Raw genomic sequence first — 27,227 nt, 5'->3', positions numbered from 1 at the left:
TAAAACTGAAAAATCCAATAATAACCCAACTTGTTTGTATGTCAAGCCAGTTAACTTGAGAGGCCACTGCATGAACAATTCAGTATGTTTTAGTATATTCATAAAGTTGTACACTGGTCACCAGTACCTAATTCTAGAACATTTTAATCATCCCCCAAAGAGTCCTCAGTTCATTAGCATTCACCCCCCACCCCCAGTACCCCAGCACTAAGCAGCCACCTATCTATAATCCACCTCTGTGGATTTGCTTATTCTGGACAGTTTGTGAAGATACTCATGTAATATATGGCCTTTTGTCATTGTCTTCTTCACTTAATGTGCTGTTCTCAGGGTTATTGTGTGGCCGTGCACATCAGCACCTCATTCCTCTTTACGGACGAGAGTACAGTGTCATCTCATGGGTGATTGTCTCTGGCAAAGTACAGATTTTTCTTGTAAACTCAGCTTTCTCTTACAATTTGTATCCTTACTCTCACCCTTATTTACCGGGGGGGGCGGGTATTTCTTCCTGCTTACGTCTTTAGTACTACTGTTTTCATTCCATACATTTATGCTCTAGAACTGCAGAAGAAAAGCATTGTTGACACTTAAAATCTGTTGCCCGCTGTCCAGGTACATTTGTGGAGCTCTCAGTGAGACCCTCTTCCAGTAATCGGCTTTGACAATCCTCTAGACATTTGACAAAATTAACTGAGATCATGTTCAAGGAAATTTCAAAATTCTTTATTCTGGAGGAATATTAGCAAGTCAGTGTGTGGTGGTGCACACCTGTAATCCAAACACTCAGGAGGCTTGGGCAGGAGGATTGCCTCAAGTTCAAGGCCAGCCCGGGCTACATAGTGAGTTCGAGGTCAGCCTGAACTACATAGAAAGACCCTGTCTCAAAGAAAAGAAACCTAGATTTACATGCCAAGTGTAGACCTACTAATGTTTCAAGGAATAGGTTTTAAAGAGCCTCCTGGAACACACAGTTCTGCTGCAGCCAGTTTTGCAAAGGTGAGAAGGAAATAGGTAGAGGGGAGCAGTAATACCCAGAACCCTGCCCACCTCAGCATCAGAGGTTGTAGAAAAAGAGCACAAAGCAGCGAGATCAGAAAGAGACAGGCTGACAGAGAAGTAAGGACTGGTTCAGAGGTACTGGCTATAAATGCTCTTATTTAAAATGGACACAGGGGTCGGGGATTCAGCTCAGCGGTTCAGTGGCCTGCCTTGCAAGTGCAAGGACCCGAGTTCAATCCCCGGTACCAAAAAAAAAAATAAATAAATAAAATGGACAGAGGAAATTATGCTGTTTCCCTCCAACAAAAATAAAGTAAGCTTTGCTATTTTCTGTTAAGTCATATGTAAAAATATTACATGAGAGTTTTGTAAAGCTTGGAAATGAAGATCTGGATGTTTGCCCGTCCTGACCCTTTCTGACTCTGGTAACTTTCCTGACCTCTTCTGAGTAATCTTTTAACCTCTGGAACAGGTTTCATCTTTCTTTAAGGAAAGGGGTTTGGATTCTCCTAAAGAATTGGTCCAAAATAGAATCGACTGTCCTAAAGGGTAGTTTTGATAACCACAACACTGAATCTTATCTAAGAAATTCTCTTGTTAAACAGCTTACCAATAGATCTTGTATTGTTAATTTGTATCAAAATTTTGGATGGTTCCCTTGAAATCCATTAAGCAAGGAGCAGGGTAGATATCTCTCCTCGTAAGAATTCATTTTGGGAAGAATCATAGTAGAGTGGGTGCTATTTGCCATGTAACACTATAGTTTTATAATGGGATATTGCAATATAAAATGAGTGTTATGACTGGCCTAGTAAGTTGACAGGTCAAATGGCACCATCCTGAAAAAAACTCAGATTCAAGACCTGATTACTATTTTGATTATTTTCGAGTGAGATCTATAAATGTAGTATTGTTCCCTTTCTGATCAGGTACTGGCTTTGCTTAGAGAGAACTACTATTCCCTTTTGTCCCTGTAAACACCTTAATTGGCTGGTCTCTAGTCAGACCTCTCTTCTTGTATTGTAAGCAACGGTTTTCTTACTGTTTCTAGTAACATATTTGATACAATAGATATTTTTCCATATTACTGATAAGTGATCATTTTGTTTTCAATATAACCAAATTATTTGAGATTAAAATGATATTATTATTCTTTATCACCTGTTGCTTTGACATTGCTGTTGAGAGGAAGGAATTTCCTTGCTACTTGTTCATCCAGTGTCTAAATCCAATCAAAGATTCTGTATGGTAAGAATTGGACTATGTGATTTTGTGAAATAAGTCAGAGCAGTGTCTTGCTGTATTCTTTCCAGAAAAACCCTCAGATCATGTATCTGGAACAAGAACTAGAAAGCCTGAAAGCTGTGTTAGAGATCAAGAATGAGAAACTGCATCAGCAGGATGTCAAGTTGATGAAAATGGAAAAACTGGTATGTCTCCTTCAGGCCAGTGGATTGAGGATCTTACCAAATGGGGTAATACTTACGAAATAGGATTTGAGCTTGGAAATTTAGAACTGAGGTCTTGAGTTAGCTGCTAAAGATATTTGAAATCATACAAAAGGTAAAAGTTACATTTTCTCCTCCAAGTTTGTTCAAGGCTGATTTATTGTGGCCTTCTTGAACATTTATTTGTCAAAGACCATGTTAAAATAGCATTCAGTTCTTGGGTAAACTATAACAAACAGATGAGCTCATGTTCAGTGGTGTGTGAATCTTTACCTGCATAAGAAAGCATTTTAAATAATATAAAATCAATATTTTAACATACCACCAACTCTGGGCAGATTTGTGTCCAAGAAAGTCGGATATATAGATTAATCTCATTGGAACAATGTAGTCTATCTAAATCCTCATCCTTCTTCCAGTAAAATAAAATGTAAAATCATTATGCTTTAATAAGATTCATCCAGTTGAACAAATAGCAAGCATTGTGAAAAATATGAACAAAAATTAATTCACAGCCTGCAGGATAGAGAACCGAAATGTGTGTGAGGCGAGTCTGCCCAGCACCGTGTGTTTGAGGAGCTTTGCCAAGTCTGTTTTGTCAGTCTTGGCTTGGCCTCGACACACAGCTGCTGCTAGTCGCACTCTAACCAAGTTGGCAGGTCTGTTAAAGAGCCGAAGTGATCCCAGGCATTGCTGTCCTTGCCCCTGATTGTGCCGGTTACCCAACACTACTTGCCTTTGCTCCCCCGAGTTATGGGTGACTCATAATAAGTTCCTCTTTCAAACCCGGAGCAGCCCTGAATAATAGGGAGCCTGGAGGTTGCTCTTATATGATTTTTTGTTGTTGTTGTTCATTTACAGTTCAAAGATTTGATTTAGTTTGGTTTGGTTTTCTTCTAGAGACTGTGACTTGTCTATGTGTACATATGTCTATAAACACTTCATAGTATAAGGAAATCTTGTTTTTTGTCTTTGTTTTAAGAACCGAAAGGAACTTATGGTTAATAGGCCCAACCTAGTAGGTGTACCAGTTGCTGTCAGAGGTCACCCTGTTAGACCCGGTATGATAGCCCTGATAATCAGGCAGTCAGATTATCCTGTTAATAATTTGTTGCTCCATATGCCATTTAAGCATCAGAACTTTCTAGAAGATCATGTGCAATAAAATAGACTCTGTTGTAGAAGTTATAACATGCTTTAATTATTTTGTTGATCTGATCCATAGTATTTCTGTTTCTTGTCACATCCAAGAGGTCTCATTTTAATATCAGTTGGTGTACCATTGTTATGTGTTTGTACACAAAAATGTGTTGCTATGCTGACAGCTACATCCACTGACACCTTATCTACCTGTAAGGTCTAGGCCTTTGAGAAAGCCTATGAAGTTGACGAAAGAAGAAATCTTTTTGTTTTGTTTTGTTTTGTTTTTTCTTGAGACAGGGTCTCACTATGTAGTTGAGACTGACCTGGAACTCACTACGTAGCCCAGACTGGTCTTGAACTCACAGCAATTCTCCTGCCTCAGCCTCCTGAGTGCTGGGATTACAGGTGTGTGCCACCATGCCCGGCGAAAGAAGAAATCTTGATATGAATATGAAAACTGCTCTTCCAATAATTAATAATAATCTATGACATTTTCAGGATTAGTTCCCTTTTTTTTTTAATATGAAGGAATGGACCAGATAGTAGTTTTAAGATCAATCACCACTCAGTCTGTAACTCCAAATTTTTCCACCTTGTTTTTATTTTTAATTTCTTTATAGTTACTGAGAATTTCATAGTCCCTTTTTATTTCATTCTAAACTTGTTTTCTAGAAAGTTGTTTGACCTGAATGGCTTGCCCTGGGCATTTTCTGGACACTAGGGTGTCTTCAGAATAATAGCTATCCAAACTAGGCCTTTAATCCAAGTAGAATAATCATAATGCTGCAGTGACAGAACCTTAGGATTAATTCTGACCAAGCTGCGATGTTGCCTGTTAAGTAATACAATAGTATCTTTAGAAAGTGAGCTGAGATGGAAGTTAAGTGTTAAGTGTTAAGTGATTAAATGTGGTCAGGGACCTTATCCATTAATCTCTCAGCTGATCAGTCTGCTCCCCTTGAAAGTTTAGTGTGGGCAGGAGAGTGGCTGTATTTTGCTTTGAGCCAAGGAGAGAGACCTTCTGTAGTGTTACTCCTTTCATCTGATGTTCTGTGTAGCTTTGTGTGGCCACCCGGAGGTAAATGCTGAAGAGTAACCCCGCGATCTGAAATGTATTTAAGGCCTTACTAAATGCTGCCAAGAACTATGAACTGTTGATGTATGAGTTTTCATGTGAGTTGTTTTTTGGAGTTTATCCCCCAAAACTCGTGACAGGAAGATGTTGTAGCTGTGACAAACACAGGCTGCTGAGCTGCAGGATTTGCTGTACCACCTTAAAAGAGAACGGGCCCTGTGCCCAGGTTCCCCAGGCCAGGGCAGGGCACCAGCTCTCAGAGGGGATTCTGAAAGCGTGACCTGGGCATGTCAGTTTTTAAGCAGCCTGGCATCCTTGCTTTAAATACACAGTATCTACATACTTTGTTTTGCTGCTTTGGAGTCTTTTTTGTTGTGTGTCAGGGTATAAATATCTCAATGTGCTTTTAAATTTCCTTAGTTAATCTCTCCTAAGTATGCTTGTGTCAGGAATATGTCTTAAGAACGAAAGGAATTATGTGCGTCACTACTGTATAATAGAGGTTGGAATTCTTTATACCAAGGTGGACAACAACACAGCTCTGGTTGACAAACTGAAGCGATCCCAGCAGGAGAATGAGGAATTAAAAGCTCGGATGGACAAGCACATGGCAATTTCAAGGTAAATAGACCAGTCCCGTTTTGGCCGATTACCCCTCATCCTTGAACATGTTAGTTCATTGTACACTTCACCATGTCCCCTCTGGACATGTAATTGAAGCGAGTGGTTAAAAAAAATACTAATTCCCCAAATATGAAAAATATGATCGATCTGTTCCTGCTTTTACCAAAGTGGCCTGAACCAAACAGAGACCTAAGTGGGGAACCCTCCTCCCAGAGTCCCTGGCTTACTGACTGAGAACACAGGCCTGTGGGTAGTGCTCGGACAGAGCACTTGCCCAGAACACACAGGGCCTTGTCCCCAGCACCAATAGATAAATAAGTCTTTTTAAAGAGAAAACAGCTCCAAATAGAAGACAGTCATAAAACATGTACTGTACCCGTGTCACATAGCCTACTACAAACTGCCCCAAAAGTGCAGCCCCCTTTTAAAAATTCTCTTTTGCTTAGGCTTGTGCTTCAGGTATTTGGGGTTAGTGTCTGGCTGGGTTTAGGCAGCTTTAATACCTGTGACCTGCGGGATTCTGTTTTCTCCCACTGCTGTGTTTTGGGACTTTCAAATTTAAAATGGCAAAATGTTTCAAGTTCATTCCTAACTTAAATTCCCGTGGTTTCTGGATCTTTTTTGTGTTGAAGGCAACTTTCCACCGAGCAGGCTGTGCTGCAGGAGTCGCTGGAAAAGGAGTCAAAAGTCAACAAGCGACTTTCCATGGAGAACGAGGAGCTGCTGTGGAAGCTGCACAATGGGGACCTGTGCAGCCCCAAGAGGTCCCCCACATCCTCGGCCACCCCCTTGCAGTCACCCAGGAATTCGGGCTCCTTCCCCAGCCCCAGCGTTTCACCCAGATGACCCTGGCTGGAAGCTGAGAGACTCTGAGGGCAGGTGGATGCGGGTCTGCGAGACCATCATGGGAGCAAGAGCTACATTAGCTCATGTGGAATTTCTGCAGGACAACTGGAAGGCAGCTGCTGCCGCCCAAATCGGCTACCTAGGAGACTGGAACTCTGGAGGGAGACTTGACTTGGTCCAAAGATTCCTCTAAAAAAGATTTCAGAATCGACCTGGAACTTGTCGCACAAAGCACTTAAGGAACGAGAGAATCTTGTTCATTGCCTTCTTCACCTAAGCTTAAGGAGAAAAACTCTCAGGGCCCTATCTAGATAAAGATTTATAACCTTTATAATATTCCTCCCCACAGACACCTTCTTGTGATTTTTCTTTCGTTCTGACTGTGGATGGGGTAGATGGATGGAACGGATATGAGAGTGTCACGTGTCGAATGCAGCCGCCTTCTTTACTGTGGGACAGAAGTCAAAAGCTCAATATCGCTGGGTATGTACTAAATCAGATCATAGCTCAACATTTCAGCAAAAGCCAGAGAAGACAAAGCAATGGTTGCTTGAGTTATAATTACCTACCATCGACTTTACTCAACCCTGTGACATAGCGCAGAGGGTAAGATAAGAAAAGCTCTGACTTTTCAATGGCTGTATAGTCTGCTTATCTTTCTGGAGTAATTTGTTGAGAGTTTTTCAGTGTTTAGCCTCATCAGTTTAAACTACCAGACTTTTCTGTGAGTTATGTAATCCTAACACTATACTATGATCCATTTTCTCAGGCTACGTGCAAATATACAATGCTAATTTTTTTTAATTTGTAAAAACAAAAAGGGCAGTACCAAGGCCTTATTTTTGCCTTTGAGCTAAACTGTCCTTACAGATGTAAACTCTTCCCTTGCATTATCCTTATCTCTCCCTTTCCTTTCTCTACCATCCACAGCCACAAAAGCAAACCTTCTACCTCCTACCTATGCCTTTCCAGAGCCAGCTATTTTCCGAGGTGCTGAACTCATTTCCCATGTGAACTAAGGCTTGGATCTGATACACAATTTTGGAAACTCTCACATAAAATAATGAAAAAAAAGGAAGTTCCTAGCTAGAATTAAGAAAGATAGGATTCAGCGTTTATTGATAAGTAAAAGTACCTTGATTAAGCCAATAACACTGTTTAATGGAAAAGAATAGCTGGGAAGATGGTGCTGGTTTGAGGGTAACCTCCGAGCACTCCTTTCTTTCTTTAGAAAGGTACAGAATAGCCAGCTGACATGTAGAAAATGTGGCTTGAAAATTCTCCAAGTTGAACTTCTTTTTAGAAATTCCCTCATGTACCCCCAGCTCAAAGCTTTGGGAAAGAGAAGGACAACTGTGGCTTTTCCTCCCCTCCCTGCATGTGTCAACCTTGTGATGTCAGTTATTTACTAATCTGCATTGGATGGCTGTGCAAATAGCCCCTATAGCAAGAACAGATTAGGACACTAGAGGTGGGCATTTGAGTCATCCGCTACATGTACATTACATAGCCCATCGATATTCATCATGCATGTTTATTTTAATTAGTGATTGTGTTTTATGTCTTTAACCTCCGATAGTTTATTACGTATGTAACCTTCCATGTTTGCTTCTGATAAGTGGGCTCGTAGATTCCCTGCCAGCTCCTGGAATGTCTGCTCTCACTTCTATATTGTTCTCAATGACATTAGCCCAAGTTGGGTTTGCCGTTCATCCTGTATGCATGGTAATCTCGTGTTATTCCCTGTTCTCCTCCGTATTGTTTAGGTGTCTGGGAAATCTTACAGCAATCAATAAAAATGTCCTCAGAGGATGGGTGACAACAGGAGAGAAGATAGGAAATAAAATAGATAACTTTTGAGATTTGTTTAAACCAAACGTTTCACACAGGATGCAATGTTGGCACGTCATAAAAATAGATGTGTAAACAATGGTAGCTGTGCCGTTTGTAGTGATGCAAAGTGTATTTTATTTTGATCAAATAAATAATGCTGGAATATTCAATATAAGAATTGCAGACTCTAACCTATTTCACTTTCCAAAATGTCACTGACTCCTAAGCCATTTCACAGGAATTTTTAGTCCAAACCACAGAATTTGTCATGGACGAAAATTGGCTCACAGAGTTAGAGATAGGCTGAGCTTTTTTAAATTCAAAGACATGTATTCAAGAAATAAATTTTGCCTGGTTTTAATATGCTGCCGTCTAAATACTTTGAAGATGGGCCTAGACGAGGTTAATTATTTCTTGACTCTTCACAGTAACCCATCCTGTGTGTTCTAGACCAGCGTGGACTTTTACTTTTGCTCCTTCTCCTTTCCTCTTTTGCTTGGCCCAAGTTTGCGCTGCGGAGCCAGTTTTCCCTTTACCCCTTTCACTTTTCAAATACATTTTTGACACTGTTAAAAAAATTAAATATTTCTTATTTATCTGTCTTATCTATTTTATGTTGAAAGCTAAACTTCTAAAAACACATGTTCTAGTTCTTATCGAATAATCTAAAATTAGGACTTTAGCGTGCACCCATTTACAAAGAAAAGAAGTATGCTTGATTTTCTGAATACCTGTGTAAAATCACATTAGCTTTAAAGTTGCTACTGAGGAAAAGTGATACGTCTAAGCATTTAATCTGAAGTCGCTGCCTGTAGGTAAGTGGTTGAACTACGTATTAATACACTAAATCTGATGTAGTAGGATTGTTGCATCCAAGAGAACCCTATGTATTGACTAAAGTGTTGCTGCCAAGAAATCTTTCTTGCTATCCTCCGAGGCAACTTAAAAAACAAGCACTTAACCCATTAATTTTTTACAAAAACTTGCTCATTTAATAGACATGATTATATATAAAGTTGTTGGTGTATATGCTTTTTTAGTATAAAAAACAGGGACATAGGTAAGCAATCAAAATGCATGCTTTCTGTTAGAAAAGTTAACACTTCTGTTAATAGATGGATGACTTCCTTTTAGTTTGGCTGTCTGGGTCTCACTCACAGGCAGGGATTGCCACTTGGCATTGGCATCAACCTCTGGCAAAGCACTAATAAAAAGAAGCCCCAGGCTGATTGTGTACACAAATGGGCTTTCCATCAGTTCATGATCCTTCCCTTCCCAAGTCAGGAAAACTCAACAGTGGTGGCTACTGTAGTCTGTCCTCGGGGATTCTGAGCAGTGCAGATGTAATACCCTGCATCAATGGTCTCAAAGTCTTCCACTGTGATGATACTCTGAGAGATTCTTGTGGTGTGCCCGTGTCCTCTGTGGATCAGCCTCCAAGTATCTTGAATTGTTACTGGCCTTTCATCCTGTTCAATGACAGCGACACAGGCTGAAGCAAGAGGGATAAGCTGCTCTCAACAGCTCCCACACACCCAGCGCAGTATTCCTCTCCCAGTACAAAGCTCACACTTCTGTGTGAGCTTTTTGTATTTGGTATGTGGCACTCATGGGCTCTGGGAGCCTTTTTACACTGTGTAATCAGTCAAGGCTGCATTTTTTCCTGATGGAGTCTTAAATTTCAGGATGCTGATTGGTGATTTCTTTCTGCCCCCTTTTTTTTTTTACAGTAAGCTTATATTTAATAGAAGATGTATTCGTTTGGAACTCTAAATGGAACTGGTATTGAGCGTAAAAAACATGGACCATATTTTTCATTGCTTCCATCTTTATATTGCTCACTTAATCTCCCCAAGTGGTTCTTATTCACAGTGTAAAATCAGAAAGCCCAAAGCACTCATTGTAAGGAGACGTACAATTAAGCATAAGAGCCATGGGACTTCAGAGGGCGGGAAGTTGTACTTTGAAGGATAAAATGATGCCGTGGATTTTATGACATTCCTTTCTAGAAGGAAATGGTCACTTTTGAGATATTTCAGCTAAATTTAGTGATAAAAATGTAGTGTTTTCTGAACCTATTTAATACGAATATTACTGTTAATAATAGAAATTAACAATGTAAAAAATACCAGCCCTCTGTTGGGAATCATTAACATTGTACCAGCGTGGCAACACTTTTTAATAACAAGTACCTGGTACTAGGATGCTGGAAAATATTGCTGTTCAGGGATAGTTATTTCCCACTCATTACAACTCTTAGATCAGAAGTACATTGGCTACTGAGAAGTGAAATACCTTCTGGCACTGGAGGGAGTATTCCATGTTGGTAGCAAAGCTGTTGATTTCAATGAGCAGAACATGCACAAAGGCTAAATGAGCTGTAGTTGCTTTTATGGAAAGTCTATTTTTAAGTGATCTCTGGCTTCACAGCACCTTTCTTTGATAGAGCCTATATTTGTATGCCCACTAGGGTATCTGCTCACGGCATAGCGTGGATGGAGAATATTCTGACAACACCGGAAGGAGGTAAGGTTAGTGTTTAGTAGACACAAAAGATCAGGCTGAAGCCTGAGGTCCCTCCTCCCTCTTTCAGGCCACTGTCCCTTCTTCATGAGGGCTTATAAAAACAACTGCATATGAAGAGCACATGCTGAACTCCCGATGCAACCAATCCCCTTTCTTTTTTGTCCTTTAAAAGAAAACATTTTGTAAATACACTGAAACACCTCAGACCAGTGGTGGAGACCCTGATCACAACAGCCCACTGCGGCAGCACACATGCCAGAGGTTCGCCACCATGGTGTCAGATGAAAACAAGCCCTGGCCCCTACCGTAGCCCCGCACATTTTTTGCACTGCATGGGGACAAAAGTGATTTTAAAAGGCTGCTTGCAGCCAGGTACGGCGCTTACCTTTTGCCCTGGAAAGATCCATCTGAATTCCACCTCGACATCAGGCTCCCCGAGGACAGTGCAGAGCACACTAATGTCATCCCCACCTTTCACTTCATTTGAGGAGGCCAAGATGGTTGTTGATGGGGGACCGCTGGGGACTGGAAATGAGCAGGAGACGGAGTGTGAGGTGAGCTCCACGAGTACGACAGTAAAGACAAACCTACACGTGTGTTCTTCCTGGCAAGAGATGTAACGTTTCTGCCTATCTTACAGCTCCCCCACCAACACCAGGCCAGTGTTAACCCACTACTTTTAGTTTCCTTGGAAGCGACCTCTGCTTCTCTCAGATGGTGCAGAACGGCGTCCACCGTGCTTAGAGTCAGGGGAGAGGGCTAACGGTTTGGCCAGGGCTCATGTGAAGGGAATAAAAAGGTGAGGGGGAAAAGGTTTTTGAGGTAAGAGCAAGAACAACGTAATGAAGGCAGCTGAATGGTAGCATCAGGAAGGCTGGAGGTGGACACACAGACGTGTACCCATCCATTCTCAGAAAAACAGAAGTCTTAAGTAAATACACAGGTAAGAAAGATGTTCTTAGGAAGGGCACTGCTGCTACCTGTGTTTGCAGTGCATTTACTTCAGAGCATTTCAGAAAGCCTGTTTCTTCATTATTTCTTTGTTCATGAGTGATTTTCATGGTGGCCTTGAGCAAAGCAATGTACTAGAAGCTGGGATCACAGAAACCAACAAGACAGAAGTGGACTCCGTGCCCTTTGCGTGTACATTGCAGGGGAGGGGCCGCTAAGCAAGTCATTGCATGGTTTGTTTAAAACTGACTGTGCTGAGTCATGGAGGAGAAGCCCAGAGTGCTCCGAAAGTTCAGAATATTCTGAGCCAGGAAAGGCTTCCTGGAGAAAGCAAAGTCTGAGCAAAGGAAGCAAAATCTCAAGGGTGAGCTTAAAAGACTTGGATGGGGAAACGGGGGACGGGCAGGCCAGAAATCCCTGGGTGCACAGCCCATAAGGTGAAATGCAGGCTGCCCTGCCCCTAGTGGAGGCAGCAGAGGGAGGAAGAGGAGCCAGGCTGGGCAGGTGAGAAGGACAGAGGTAGGGCAGGCTATGTGTGGCCTGTGCAGGCCACATGGAAAACTGTGACTGTGGCTCTATGAGAAATGGACACCTACAGGATGGTTTAATTAGAATTATAATCAACAACGGTGTGGGGCCGCCGCCTACCTCGCAAGCACAAAGTCCCAAGTTTGGTCCCTGGTTACCCCTTCCCCCCGCAAATCAACAATAGTGTGGAAAATTGACTGGAGAAAGAGGACATGTTTAGAAAGGTATTCATAGTTGTTCTAGAAGTAGATGATAACTTGAACCCTTTTCATAGTAAGGATGAAGAGGAAACCATAGGCTTTGAAAATGATTTCATGAAAAACTAAAGGATAAGAAGAGAAGGGGCTGGCCTGGATTTTGAGCCATGCTCCTGCATACTGAGAAAATGTGCTGTCAGCCCTGAAGCAGAGAATGCAGAACCAGACCTGAGAGGGTGTGCTGAGGTCACTGCTGAGCGGCCTGTAGAGCACCCAAAGGCAGACGGAAGCTGGACACGAACTCAGTGCTCACGGCTTTGGGCCACAGGTACTCATTCAAGAGGTATTAATGTATAGATATAAATAAGGCCATGGGTATGGGTGAGGATTCCCAGGAAGAATTCAAGAAGTGAAAAAGAAGGGGTCCTTGGGGTGCCCTGGTGTTTAAGAATAGAAGGCCAAGAGCTGACAAGGCAGTGAGAACGCCAGCAGAAGGGGATGAGCAGAAAAGCGGAGTCTGATACAGGAGGGGTGAACTCTGGGTGGATGAGGACAGACACTGTCTGCCGAGGTGAACAGCACTAGAGTCCCTGAGATCCTTGGCAAGGCTGTTCTGGTGGAGGATGGGGAGAGAGCTAACAGGAGGGTGCTGAGGCGTGTGTGGGAGAAAGGAAGTGGAGCCAGGGAGTACAGAGGGCTCTTTCAGGGAGTCTGGCTTCAGGGAGAGAGAGGATGGCCTTGGCGGAGGACTGAGGGTGGTCAGAGACAGCTTGTGAGAGCTACGTGGTAACAGGGAGTGGCCAGGCCCTACTGAAAAAGGCTCACAGCTGGGAACAGGAGGCATTAGAGGCCTAATTCTAACTTCAGAGAAAGCTAGCTCTGGGCCGTGCATTTGTCCACAGGGCTGCTTAAGAGCTATAAAGACATGGGAAGGACTCCACTGCACTCACAACCACTCACCTCTCAGCAGCAGAAGAGGTCTCAGAGAAAGGAAAGTCACCTTGGAGAGGCCACAGTGCGTGGAAAAGTCTACCTTCTCTGCTGAGGAAGTCAAGGGAGAAAGAGGGCCCCAGGGAGGGATCTGCTCAACAGCCTGCCTCTGTGCCACCAGCTCAGGGGGAAAGAGTCCTGGGAGAGATGGGGGAACGGGGGCCTGAGTGGCTGCCTACCACATGCTGCACCATCAAAGAAATGGAGGGGATTGGTTAAAACAAAGGCTAGGAGGATGTTCAAGAGGAGACTGGAGATACAGGGAACTGATCAAACACAGGCCGCATCACAGCTATGGTGGGAGAATGTGGAGAGCAGCAATAAAAGAGTGTTGGGTCGGAGTCAGGGCAAAGTAGTAGAACATTCAGAAGTGGAAAGAAATGCAGTAAGGAAGCCCATCAGAACAGCGTTCTATGCCTCCATATTTCCACTCATAACAGAGAATAGCAGTTCCTGATAGGGACCCAGGTGAAGTAACTAAAATCCAGGAATCAGGGGTAGCCGGCTTACCCTCTACGTAGAGCAGTTGGTATTTGATGGAGATCTGAGACTTGCCCCCGGCCTCCGCCTTGCAGTAGACCACCCCCTGGTGGTCAGAATGAGGTTGCAGATACACAAAGCCTCTCTTCAAGTCGTAAATAATGTCGGTTCCATTGGCAGAGATTTCCTTGGCAGGGAACTCCCTATGCAGTGTTACTTTGGCTGACAGCACAGTCACTCGACAAGGAACCACAGCCTGTCTTTCCGGATTCAGGTAGACAACATCAAAATAACTCGGAGAAGGTACAAAGAGTTCTCCTTTCTCTGAAAAGGGGAAGACACAGGCTCATTTACAGTGGAGACATTTGTTAAGAGTCCCTTAAGGATTCTTCACACTCATGCACAAAGATGAGAGGCATTGCAGTGAACTCAGAATACTGGGTTCTTATAAACCGAGAAAGCTGCCATCTTCATGCTTTTTATTTATTTTTTTGGAAAGAATGATTTTACTTCTGCTACAAATTATATGTTGAAGGTCCCCACAAAGTCTACATGTTAAACGCTTGGTCCCCACAGCGGCACTACTGGGAGGTGTTGGGGCCTTTAGGAGTTGGGGCACAGTGGGAGGTCCTGGCATGTGACTTAAAATGGGATTGTAAGGTCCCAGTCTCTGCTTTTTTGCTTCCTGGCCATGAGGTGAGTGGTTTTGCTTTACTACGTGATGGTCCAGCGAGATGGGGCCAATTGATCATGGACCAGAACTTCCCAAACTGTGAGACAAAATGAACCCTTTCTCTTTAAAAGTTAATTGCCTCCAGTATTTTCTTTTAGTGACATGGAGCTGACCGACACTCTTCTTATCTCTTTAAAAGAAACAAAAAAGGTCTTAGTTCAAACCCAAATCATACCATGGATCACCGCACTGAGGAAGAAGGGAAGAAGACTGATTTCTTTATGTTAAGAGCAATTTTAAATCTTGGAACAATTCCTGCTTTTATGCAGAGAAATTAAACCCCTAGCTATAGTCAGTAGCTGCAAACTGGGAGACATTTCCCAGCACATCAAGCTCTTCTGGTAGATCCAGCACTGTGACAGTATCTGCACCCTCACCCTGCCTCATTCCCTGCTCACAGGCCTAATGTCAGATAGCGTGAGGAAGTGGAGCTGGGACAGGGAGGAACCTGCTGGTCTCAGGTCTCACTTCTGCTGGGAACCTTCAGCCAACCTCTTACCTCCTTATCTTCCATCTGAAATGTATTCTGCCAGATCCTTAAAGCCCTAGATTGATGGCATTTTTGTCCTACATAAATGGGATAAAGAAGGATTGGCTGACCCACGCTACCCTTAAGACTTAGTCAAGGGTTTGGGGTGTATGTGTGTATGCCTGTGTATATACGTGTGTTTTGTTTAGTTGGCATAACACATTAAATCCTTATCTTCTGTATCATTCTATCAGGGAATTTTATAGCAATCACTAAGATAAATCTTTGGAGCTAATCACACCATGCAATACTTGTTAAAGAGTTTCTTCTGTTTACCTTGTAGTATTTCTGAAACAAGTCATTATTCTTGGCTTTCTCCTCTACTAGCTTTCTGTGTCACCACTGTATGATGTTTTGGGCTCCCAACATTCCTGGAAACAACATCAAATGTCTCCATGGGCCAGAATTCTTTTGCTGTGAGAACCAAGTTCACTAACATGGAAGTCCTTCCTCTTGGCTCTAAAATTAGGAAATAGTATGTCATAGCTCAGAGAGTCTGCCAGGCTTGGTATCAACCAGCTTGGGTGATTCATGCTACTTTGTGATAATTTGACTTTCAGGTTTTGGCAAAGGAATTTTCTGTTATACCTGGCATCCCTGTGCTTACACAGGGTGTGTCTATCATACAGTCTGGGATGTGTCACTTCATTTCTCCACGCTTTGACAACCCCATTTCGTGAAGAGGAGAGTGTGGAGTAAATAATATTAAAGACTAGTTTTTAGCAATAACAGTGAAGGATTTTACAATTATAAGATTGTAGAGGTTAACTTTTGCATTAAGGACTTATAAATAGAGCTAATGAGCCAGGCCAGAAGAATTAAACAGAATTTCAGACCACAGAATGACGCCTTACCTCCTATACTATGATATGTGCTTTGAAATAAGTGGCACCACCAGTTGCTTTAAAATATTTCCATAGCTGGAGGTATAGCTCAGTGGTAGAATGCTTGCTTAGTATGCACAAGGCTCAGGTTTCTATGCCCAGAATCCCCCCACACACACTATACATATGTTCTGTCTACATCCTGAATTCACATGCCTTTCAAACCTGGAGTGACTTCTCTCTACATCAGAAAAAGTATGTTGAAATTCATTTTAAAATTATAGGTAAAATATGTCTTTTGTCAGTGTGTTTATGCATGTAACATTATTTTATTTTTTTACCAAACATGGGATTTTATATTTCAAAAAATTAAAGTTAATAGTCTATAAACTAATATCCACAATCTGGAAAATTCAGTATTTAGCAAAATACTTACTAATGTGGTTTTCCTACATATGAAAATAATTGCTCAAGCCTTGCACTCTAAGAGAGCCCCTCCTGCCTGTAATGTTCTCAGTCTTGATCGGTCTGGGTGGTAGTTACACGCATCTGTTCCCTGAGGACAACTTACTGAGCTATGCACTCAGGACCTGAATGTTTTCCTTCATGTATGCTCTAGGAATAGGAAGAGGGAGAAGAAACCCCTCTGAGATAAAGATGATGAGGAAATACATGTGACCATCACTTAATCCAACAGTGTACAAAAAATAACTGTCAGTTCCCCCAAAAGAAGCTTCATAGTATTTTCAACCAAACTCTTAAGAATGAATGGCAGCATTTCTCTACATAGCTGAGAAGCGTACGTTGTGAAAGAATTCAGAGCCAGAATGGGAATCTCAGCTTCCGTAACTGTCCATCTGGGCTTTCCAAATCCATCCACACTTGGAAGGACAAACCGCCAAACCATATAATGAAAATCCACCTGGATATTTCACTTAGTGTTGAAGAAATTTAGAAAAGATACACCATATTTTCTCACTTCTGGTTTTGACTTGGTTTCTGTTTTGTTTTGTTTCATTTTGTTTTGTTTTTTGAAACAGGGTCTCATTATGTAATTCAGGCTTTATAGCCCAGGCTGGCCTCAAGCTCACAGCCTTCTCCTGCCTTAGCCTCCCGAGTGTCAATATTACAGGTGTGCCCCACCATACCTGCCTTGACTTTGTTTCTTGAAAATCAAAGTAAATCTGTTTTAGCCTTCCTTAAAGGACATCTATAAATTAAGAAAGAGATCTACCTACAAAATTCAAAGGGAACCCATAAATCTAATGGAATATTCTGCTCAAGTGAAGTCGATTAAAAACCGGAAGCCATCTGGGAAGACACAATAGTGCTAATTTTGGCAAAGAATCTTCATTCAGCAACTTGACATACGGCATCCATCCTTGTTTGGGATAACGGAATCTTACTTGTGTCAGTTGCCTTTCCTGCTGTTGCTTTGTAGTGTTACACACAAAGGGTGCAGGAGCAATTCTGTGTAGCATCTTCCAAAATTAGGATCCAAAGGAATTGCCTGTGAGCAACTGAAAACAATTCTCCTGACAGTTCCAGCCAATGTCTGTTTATCTCCTGGTCTGTTTAATGCTTTGTCCTAGAGTTTAAGCAGTAATAACCATGGATCCTAAGTCAGAAAAAGTCTGATTCTTTACTCTGACACCAAAAGTCATGAAAAACTGAGCAAGCAACCTTGCTTTTTGGAGTCCCAGAATCAGCATTATTATTTAGGTAACACAGATAATAACATAGCTTTTATTATTTCCTTATAGACTTAAAATGAGAAATCTGTGTTTCCTGAATATAACGTGTCTTGTTAATACTCCTGGACAGAAGACCAATTTGGACAGAATGAAAATACATGAGATGTTATTAAAGCCTTAATTAACAGCAAGGGCATAGGTCATTTGGACCACAGGTATAAGTCGCGATAGACCTGGACCTGGAGCTGGAGCCCAGTGGTAGAAAAGCACATGTTCTTGCCTTGCATGTGGGACACACACACACAGTTACTCTATGTCTGAAAGGCATGTGGATTTGAGATGTCAATAGAACTCATGAAAATTTGTGCCCAAAAGCCAAGAAAGGATACTGGCTTAACCTGAAATGCCCTGGACAACAGCACTAGGAGGTGGAATTTGCAAGACTCCTGAAAACTGTCGCTGACCTCTGAACCTTGTTGGATAACTTTATCCCCCTACCTTAAGAGTTTAGGGGATCCACAGAGGAAGGAGGCTGTGGGCTGGTGCACGGGAAGGCGGGAGAGGGGTACCTGCAACAGGTATTTCTCGAAAATGCAAGCTCCACCTTGCAAATGCAACCCTGGCACATTACAGAGGGGAAATGAGACCTATGGGTTTTTGGGTTCCCCGATTCAGGGACTGAGACTAGAGCCAAGAAGGACACACAATTTGGAAATCTTGCCCCAACCCTCAGTTCAGGCTACAAATACCAGGAGGTCTTCGGCAAAGTTCTGGAGAGATCGTTATAGTTCCGAGACCACTGCCATGGAAAGTCAAAGGCAGCGCTATCCAATTAGAACGGTCTGTGATGGAAATGTTCTCTGTGTTGTCCAGTACCACAGCCACGAGCTACATGTCACCACTGAACACCTGAAATGTGGCAAATGTGACCAAGGACATCAGTTTTTAATTTTATTTAATGTCAACTAATACTCAATTATATTTAAGTAGCCCATGTGTCCAGAGACTACCATACTGAGCAATACAGATAGAGACCTTAGAATCAGTTCTGTGTTCAAATCCTGACACCACCACTTACTTGCTGTGTGACCTTAGGGATCTAATCTCTCTAAACCTCAACTTTCTCATATGAAAAAAGAAAAATGATGTTCATACTTACCCTGAAGCACTGTAGGATTTACCTGACATAATTTATGTAAAGCATTTAGCCCAGAGCACAAATAGCAAGGCCTCTTCCCATCATTTTCTATTCCGCAGGCAGTGGAAATCCCAGTTCTGGGCCAAGTGCAGAAGTCTGAAGGGTCCCACTATAGTACCAAGCACATTACCTATAAAAGAGATGTAGGTGGAGCCTGTTCTGGCCTCGTCCCTTCTGCAGCTGTAGCCGGTGCAGAGCTGCCCCCAGCAGCTGAATTCCCCAGTGTCGGCCGCGGTGGAATTGAGCAGGGTCAGCTGGCTGTAGCGCTCCTGCTGCTTCACGCTGAGTACAAGGGAAGGGAATGCGGGGTAGGTCAGAGCAGGCCAGGCACCTTCCAGCCACTGCTCTCCTCCAATGCTGTCAGATGTAAACAGCCTGCAGACTTGGGGCACACTCATGCTCCCCTGCAGACGGCACAAAGCCAGCAAAGTATGTTTTGGGGAGAAGGCATGTGGGGGGAGGCAGAGGTAAAAGCCATCCTAGAAAGAAAGCATTCAGGACAGTTACATTTTCCAAAGAGAGGAAATTCTCTCTGGCCTCAGAACTGGGGTTTCCTTGAGTAAGTTCACGAGTACATCAACATTGTGGTCTCGGAAGCTCAGCCTTGGGCTGGTGTTTTGCTTTGAGCCTGTATTTCTACTGAATTTTCTTAAAAGCAAACAACATAAATAAAAGCACACAGGATTATCCCATATCCAAAATCATTCTCATCAGTAAGTCTCTGAATGAATGCTTAGACTCTTCGGGAGATGACATTATCATACTAAAAATAAAATCTTTCCCTAAAAGAAAGATTGCATTGGCTGCTAAGATGCTGTTATGATTTAGATCCTCAAAATCCCCCAGAAGCTTCACATGTTCAGCGGTGGGGCTTCTGGAAGGTGACTGGATCACAGGAGCCCTGACTGTGCTGTCAGGAGGTGGAAGCTGATTAGAAGGAGTCAGTAGAGGGGTAACCTGGAAAGGTGTATTCTTGTCCTGGCTTCTCCCTTAACTCTCCTTCCTGACTGCCAAGAAATGGGCAGCTTCCTCCACCAGAACCTCCCAGGATGTTCTGCCTTGGAGCCAAATGACTATGAACTGAATCCTCTAAAACCTGTGAGCCAAAAATAATAATCTCTTCCTTTAAATTGTAGGTGTGGAGTATTGTATCCCAGCTACAGGAAAATGCCCAGTATGCAACCCACCTCTGGTGGGCCTTTTCCTATGGTCTCACCCTATTATTTCTACTTATATTTTCTCTCATATTTTTATTTTGTTCCCTGGAAAATGTTTGCAAGACACATCGATTCCTTTTTGAGTTGAAGAGAGACGTACTGCCCATTAAACACTACTATTGGCCAGTTGTAATTCATTGTATAATAGCATGACAGGAATCCAGATTTATCATTAGGACAATGGATGCTCTCCTGCAGCTGATGAGTCTCAGATGTAAACATTTGGATCATGGGGATCCAAAATAAATGGCTTTAGCCAGAGGATCATCTCACACATCCAAATGCTTCACTCCTCTGAGCTCCACATACTTTTGGGATGTAGTCACGATTCTCCTGTTTTATGTTACATCGATATCCACATGGTCACCACTGGAAATTTAATGCATGCAGAATGTCTGGTTGTGACTCCTAAGCAGATCCCTGACTGGTTCATTGCTGAACAACTTCTTGTGGCCACCAGTCCTGCCAAGAGGTGTCTCTGTACTCCCACTCCATCACCTGCCTCCTTTACACTGAAAGGAAATCTCTCCTCCCTCGGGAAGCTTCTAATTACAACAGACTCTCAGGAATCTCCCCCACTTTCTCCTCATGAAGGAATTTGCTCCCTTGTTCTCTATCCCTCAGATACCTCTGGCTTCCTGTTATTGCACTAGATGTAATATGTAATAAGAGAAAGGACTGAGCCCTATTTGTTTTCTATTCTCTAAGTGACAAATCTGTACAGAGTACATGCAAGGATTCCCTAAACAAGAGTGATTGGAAATTAGATTGAAATTGAACCAGACAGTCGAAAATGGAAAGAACCTTGAAAAGCAGGCATCCATCTCTCCACTGTGTAGACCCTATAGTCTGGGTCTGGAATGTCACTCAAAGGCCCCTGTGTTGCAGGCTTGAACCCAGCCCTTGGCACCTTTGGGAAGCGGTAGAACCTTTAGAAAGGGGTGGGGGAGGTCTTCTGGTCAGTGTAGGTTAGGGCAGAGTGAGACCTTCTCTGCCTCTTCCTTTTTTTCTGCTTTCCACCCATGAGAAGAGGGGCTTTGTTCTACCATAAACCCCCACCATGACTGATCTGCTACCACTGGCCCAAAGCTACAGGGCCAAAAAAATCTCAGCCTGGAACCTCCAAAACTGTAAGCCAAAATAAAGCTTTTTTATGTATCTCACAGTAACACAAAACAGACGAGAGGCGGAAAAGCTGAGTCTCAGATATAGAAGTGACATCCTGAGACCTACAGCTGCTGACCAATTGAGCAAGTCTTCCTAAGTCACTGAAGTACAGACTGAAAACCGAGTCATTAGATTAACAAATGGCCTATAAAGCACTTCATGCAATGTCAAGTTCAGTGTATTATCCTAATTATTTCTAATTACACATAATTAAATAGTAATTATTATGGATACTACCATACTACAGCAATGACGAACACCACACTCGGCATTGGAGAAAGCATAGCACATAAAAAACAAGAGGAGCTATGGGGCCGGGGATTTAGCTCAGTGGTTCCGCCACTTGGCTTGCAAGCACAGGGACCCAAGTTGGATCCCTGGTGCCAAACAAACACACAGAGGAGCTTAAGAAAATCACAATCTTGTTAAAGAGTTGAAATGAACACACATGGAAAGATCTGAGAATAATTAAAGGAACCCTAAGAATGCAAGAAAATCTGAAAGGGATTCCCCCTGTGGGCTGAAGAGACTGAAGATAGTTTGAGGAAGAGGTGAGACAAGGTAGACATTTAAAGGAGGGGAAGGGAGAGGGAGACTGCAGGACACTGGCAGGCAGCAACCACAGTGTACTTGCTAAGGAACCATGAGCCGCTTCAGGGCTGTGGGGACCTGGTCTGCTGTCTTCACTGCGGGGCACTGCTGTGCACCAGGTGGAAGAAGCCTAACAGTGACCAGGGGTTTTATCCATCAATCCCAGAGTAAGACAGAAGCAGCGGGTGGGTCACAGTCATTGTTCAGAAGAGTGAGAGGGGTATATGGTTCGCTCACTAAGCAGGAGAGAGAGAAGTACTAAGGTCTGGGCTGGGTGTAGGAGCTGGCCAGGTGTGGGTGTGGTCTCATGCACATGTACATACACACACACGCACACACACACTGCACACACACATTTCATTTGGCAGAATTAAAGTCTTGGGCAATTAAAAAAATGAATTTCACTTTTAAGGATGGAGCTAAATTTCAGGGAATAAAAAGTGGCAAAAAAGTAAATGAAAATGCCTGGCCACATTGCTGTAGAGCTCGGAACCAGGGTACAAAACCAGCAGTTAATGAATGAACTCACTGAACACCTTCTCTGGCCCCAGCACTTGTCCACAGTGCAGTGACAGAATGTATAAGATGCCCCTCCCACTGGGAAAGAAACTGGGCACATAAAAGTCTAACACCTGGGTAACCCCACCACCGTCACGAAATCAGCATGCTGTATCTTTAGCAGGATTGGGGGTGGAAGGAAGGAAATGTGCTGGAAAACATTCTGCATATTTCCACCCCCTCTTCTATGCAGACCATATAAAACAGGAAATAAATTTTTTAGCGGGATTACAGTCTAATGCCTGGATTTAAAGTGTCCACTTCGACTAATGGTCTTGCACAGTCCAAGCATCAAGCTTCCCAGAGAGGTGGAAGAGAGAATACAGTCTTGGGAGGAGCTGAAACTGTCATGAAATAGAGAAAAATTCTTTCAGACTTAAGGAGCCCCTATTTGTAAAGAAATGCTTCACCCAAGGACTCCTTTCACTTGTAAGCAATGAAGAGCACCTCCAAAGATGAAAGAAATGGGGGATGTGAAGTGTGAATGGAGCAGTAAAAGGTGCTATGAATGAAATGCTAGAAGAAAAGTGAAATAAAACCAGCAGAACTTACACCAACTGGAGCAGCTCTGAATATCCCAACACATCGGCTTACCTCAGGCCATTTTCTTCCAAACTAGCCATTTAGCTCTGACCCACAGAGAGCTCAGTGATGGACAAGGCCAAGATTCAAGGAACATTTGTTCAAAATGTCAGACTTTGCATATGCGTGTGTGCATATGTCTGTAGGCACTCGTGTGTGTGTGTGTGTGTGTGTGTGTGTGTGTGTGTGTGTGTGGGTGTGTGTGGGTGTGTGTGGTGTCCAGTTGGCCCCTATGGCCTTTATAGGCATAGAATTCTGTTCCCATCAGTGGAGCTCTGAAGCTTCCTGCATTCAGCCCAGCATACTCTCTTCTGAAGGTGGTTCAGAAATCCTGGGATAGCACAAAGGAGGAAGCTCACAGCTCCTGTGGTCAGGGGCTACTCTCAACCAGGACAATGACCGGGTAACAGTGGTGGAATCCTCCTCCCAGACTCAGCATCCCAGGAGCGGGGAGTAAGCTTCTGGTTGTAAGGTAGTTATTCATTAGTTCCATAAGTACTTCATGAGCGCAAATTAAAGTGGAAGGCACTGAAGTGGAGAGGAGGACGCAGTGATGACTAGAGCCTTCTCTGCTCTCAGGTCCCTCTACAGGAAATACTACAGGAATTCTGAGTAGGATACCCAGGAAAAGCTCCAACGTCCAAAGTGTCTTGAAGGATTTCCACATGTACAAATTGAGAACATGCATTTTAGGGGAAGGAGATCTGAGAGGAGACAAAAGGAGTTGCACAATGGAGTTTTGACTGGACAGCATAACACAAGCTTGCTGGACTGCTGTGAGAGGTGGTGATACTGAATATTTCTTTCCTGTGACACCAGAGGGGGCACGGTCTGGCCAACAGCTGCCACACCCCTCCTTCGCATTCTCCTGTACTCCCCCATGGTTGCTGGAGGGTGGGTTGGGACAACTTGCCCCAGTGTCCTCCTGCCACCCTGCGGGTCACTTTGTGGCCTCTCTCCAGGCCACTGTGACGGAAGTCAGCAGCAGGGTCCTTCCCCAACTCCAGCTGCTCCAGATGTTGTTGGCTTTTAAAACTTCTGTGGGAGAAACCATGTCTAAATTAACATGGCAAAAGGAAGGAAGGATTTGGGCCCATCATTAATATCCCCAACTTCCCCAACCCCCAGAAAGCTATGATGAACATAGCTAGCTCTCCAGAGATTCCCTGCTTTTAGCCCCATTATTTTCAGGGAGTCACAACAGCTGTCAATCAAACAGTCACATCTCCCTACCACCAAACTGACACCATGACAGCTGTAGTTGTTTGGGACACCCTATACTGGCTTAAGGAGAACTCTGCCTTGACCGTAGCAGGCTTGAATTTGAACCAAGCCATAAAACTGAATTTGGACTAAGCGGTAGACTCAGATTGGAAGGCTGGCATTTAGGCCAGTTTGGGCCAATAAACGGGCCCAAATTTGGACCAATCACATCCTCTGGTGGGCATGTAAGCACCAGTCTCCTTGCACTTCTCAAATTGTTCTAGAGGGCTCCCTCTTGTGCATCGATTCCCCTTCTACTGTAACACAGTTCCTGTTCAAGTAAAGCCTTGCTCTGGGGTGTCTATAAATCTGTTCATGATTTGTTTCTTGGAGAATGTGGGCTCAAATGGGCCTATAAATCTACTTGGGAATTCTTATCCTGAGTAGTGAGGACAGAATGGTCACTTTTTTTAAAGTTATAAACACTAGGGGCTGTTACAGCTGAAGACTCCAGAGACCAACAACCAAGGAAGATCAGCAACAGAGAGCAGCAACTTGAGAGTCAACTGGTGCCAACTGGCACAGACGGCATCAACTGGTGGTGGCTGGCAGTGGCAGAGACCAGCAAGTGGAAGAGTTGAGTGAGGGAATCTAGCATTAACTGCTGTTGACCAGCAGCATGAGAGTCCAGAGCTGAAACACCAAGAGCTGAGGGTCATCAGTGTCCAAAGCCATGAGAAGAGCTGCACTTTGTGAATTCAAAGCAAGAAGACTTTCAAGTGATTGGTGACATTTGATTGCCCAGATGGGACACAACTTTTGCGAGGGTCACCAAGAAAAGGACAGACAATGGTAACAATCAGTATAGGCTTCCTTCATGGATGACAAGTGGCCAACTGCTAAGATACCAGGTTGTGTGGCCTTCCCCACCTGAGCACCTCTGCCTTCTGTTCTAAGCCACCTTCTATTTCTGTCTGTTTTCTTTTTCTCTGTCTCGTGAGATTTTTTTTCTTTCTGTTTTCTGGTTTAAAATTCTGGTACTTAAAAAGGCTCTCTTATCAGCTGGCCAACTGGGAAAAACTGGTTCTATAATTGAGCACTCTGATGTACACTAGACACCCAAAGGAGGATGGGTTGAGGCCACAAACCTGTTGGTATGTAAAAATATTGGCTGGGAGGGCAGAGTGAGACCATGAACATCACCCTTGTAGATAGACACCAACAGTAGGGTGGTTGGGGCCATGATGAATGTGGCATGATCACCCAGAGTTAACCAAGTGCTAGGCAGGTTGCACCTCTTTAGTCCTTGAGGAAGTAGTTCTGTGGCTAAACCAAGCCACCAAACCAGGTGCATATGCATCAGAGTACTGGGCTTTACTGGTTTGTTGGTTCAAGCAATGATTGGAAATGGATTTTCTCCATAGGGATTCTGAATGCCTCAGACTTGCTTGCATTTAATTTATGCTATCTACTCTGTACTGCTATTATGCCTGTGTAAGTGATTTATAGCTAAAACAATCTTTGGATTGTGTACTAGTCTGGGAAAGTACTGACCCCAAGGTTTATTTAGTGTGCTAACTATTGTTGTAGTCTAGTCTGTTACTGTCTTTTCTTATGATTCTGTTTGTTGTTGCTGTGTTTTCCAGAGGTATTAAGGATGTGTTGTATGAAGGAACTTTTCCTTTTGGTAGCTGGTTGCTGTAGCTCTCCTATCCTAGGTAGTGGCCAATAGGTAGCAAGTCAAGGTTTTTTGATGCTCAATCTGGTAAAGTTCTTATCAAACATGGGACTTGTCTGTAGGATACCTTTTAACTAGTTGGTACAAATTTAAAGAGGATGTTTTAAAGAAAAAGAGTCTGATCAGTTTGGTTCAATATAAACTGGGAGATCAGGAAAACCAAGAATATTGGCCAAAGAATGGGTGTCTGAATTGTAATGCCATTTTCAGCCAGATTTGTTCTATAAAAGGGAAAGAAAGGCAAGAAATCCCTTATATACAGGTTACTATGAAGTTATTTGTGTGGCTGCAGTTTCTAAATCCCTCAAGACAACAGAACCAGACACAGACATCCTAACAGACCTACTTCCAACTGGCACCTTGCTGGGAAATGTCTGTACCTCTCACTCACTCATCTACAGTATGTGACATGGAGCCGACTGATAGCTCCCCTTCCTTGGTTACCACCTCTCACCAATGTCTACCCTGCCAATCAGATCTTTGATAGGTTTCAGATCAAAGTAGCACCCCACTTTACTCAGGGAAATCTGCTTCCATTACAGGAAGTATCGGGTGGGAATGGGGAAGTCTTCGTCGTACGTGTTCCCTTTTCAGTGATAGACAAATCTCAGTTCAAAGAGAGGTTAGGCATTTTTTTGGAGAATCTTCACAAATTTATAAATGCATTTATTAAGTTGAGAATAACTTGTAACTTGGGGGTTATTACGTTGTTAACCATTGCTGCACTCTAATGAAAAAGGCGGCGTTCACAGAAAAACTGCTAAAGTACCTCATGGTTGACAGCAGTACTTCAGACCACAACTAAGAGCTCTGGGAAGTACACAGCTCCCATACAGTCTTCATACAGATCCTGAAAAGCCTATTCATAGGAAGAGAATGAAGCATCTTGAGACTTGCTGCAGAAGGAATGGAAAAGCAGTACCTGGTTAAGCCTATCAATTATAAGAGGGTTAAAGAGGTAACAAAAGAGGAGAATCCTGCTATGTTTTTCAATCATTTGCCAGGAGCCTTCTAAAAGCATACTAATATTAATACCAACCCAGTGCTGGTACAAACAAGAGTTCTATTAGCCACCCATTTTATGATGCAGTATGTTGCAGATACTAGAAGTCTCAAAAATTTGAGGCACAACTCCAAGCCCTACGGTCAATTTTAGTGAAAGAGGCCCTCAAAGTTTATAACTTGGGCCAGCCAGAAGAAGCAAAGGAGGATTAAAAAATCAGAGAAAAAAGACACTGCTTTTGGTTGTTTTAATTCAACTGCTGCCTAAGGGGTAACTCACAAGACCCTCAAAACTAAACTCAGCTAAGACTAAGGAGAAACAAGTGTGTGTATTGTTGGAAGGAAGGTCACTGTAAAGGAGAAGGCTCCAACCAATCTAGAAATTGTCAGGCAATAACTCACTTCAAGTCCAAGATCGGATGGATGTACTTTCCTGAAAGGGAGAATTCACTCTGGACTGAGGAGGTTCAAGCATCTCCCAAACTCTACCAATAATCAGAAGGCATCACCATTACTCTAGAGGAGGTTTAGGTAACCTCAATATGGCAAGT

At 43.1% G+C, this 27,227-nt stretch overlaps 2 protein-coding genes and 1 long non-coding RNA gene across 8 annotated transcripts in view; 1 reads left to right on the top strand and 2 right to left on the bottom strand.

Moving 5' to 3' along the window:
- Positions 1 to 6,235, top strand: part of Mtus1 (microtubule associated scaffold protein 1) — a 137,065-nt gene extending 130,830 nt beyond the window's left edge. For all 6 annotated transcript variants that reach the window (XM_033765397.1, XM_019207146.2, XM_019207147.2 and 3 more), the window contains 3 exons: positions 2,313 to 2,429; positions 5,189 to 5,286; positions 5,922 to 6,235. In XM_033765397.1, the coding sequence (XP_033621288.1) occupies positions 2,313 to 2,429; positions 5,189 to 5,286; positions 5,922 to 6,135 (429 nt within the window). In that variant the 3' untranslated portion in view covers positions 6,136 to 6,235. The remainder of the gene's footprint in view (positions 1 to 2,312; positions 2,430 to 5,188; positions 5,287 to 5,921) is intronic.
- Positions 6,236 to 8,153: 1,918 nt separating this feature from the next.
- Positions 8,154 to 27,227, bottom strand: part of Pdgfrl (platelet derived growth factor receptor like) — a 39,311-nt gene continuing 20,237 nt past the window's right edge. The window contains exons 4-7 of the mRNA XM_010621801.2: positions 18,749 to 18,900; positions 13,671 to 13,964; positions 10,880 to 11,019; positions 8,154 to 9,437 (exon numbers count right to left, since the gene is read on the bottom strand). Coding sequence (XP_010620103.1) covers positions 9,249 to 9,437; positions 10,880 to 11,019; positions 13,671 to 13,964; positions 18,749 to 18,900 — 775 coding nt within the window. The 3' untranslated portion in view covers positions 8,154 to 9,248. The remainder of the gene's footprint in view (positions 9,438 to 10,879; positions 11,020 to 13,670; positions 13,965 to 18,748; positions 18,901 to 27,227) is intronic.
- The window catches only part of LOC104860543, a 6,497-nt gene continuing 5,580 nt past the window's right edge, over positions 26,311 to 27,227 (bottom strand). The window contains exon 3 of the long non-coding RNA XR_004517861.1: positions 26,311 to 26,533. This is a non-coding gene — a long non-coding RNA (uncharacterized LOC104860543). The remainder of the gene's footprint in view (positions 26,534 to 27,227) is intronic.

This window comes from Fukomys damarensis, unplaced genomic scaffold (assembly GCF_012274545.1).
Source record: "Fukomys damarensis isolate Sample0158 unplaced genomic scaffold, DMR_v1.0_HiC HiC_scaffold_18, whole genome shotgun sequence".
NCBI classification, from domain to species: Eukaryota; Metazoa; Chordata; class Mammalia; order Rodentia; family Bathyergidae; genus Fukomys; species Fukomys damarensis.
Note: the sequence above shows the minus strand (reverse complement) of the source record. Positions and strands in the feature narration are given on the sequence as shown.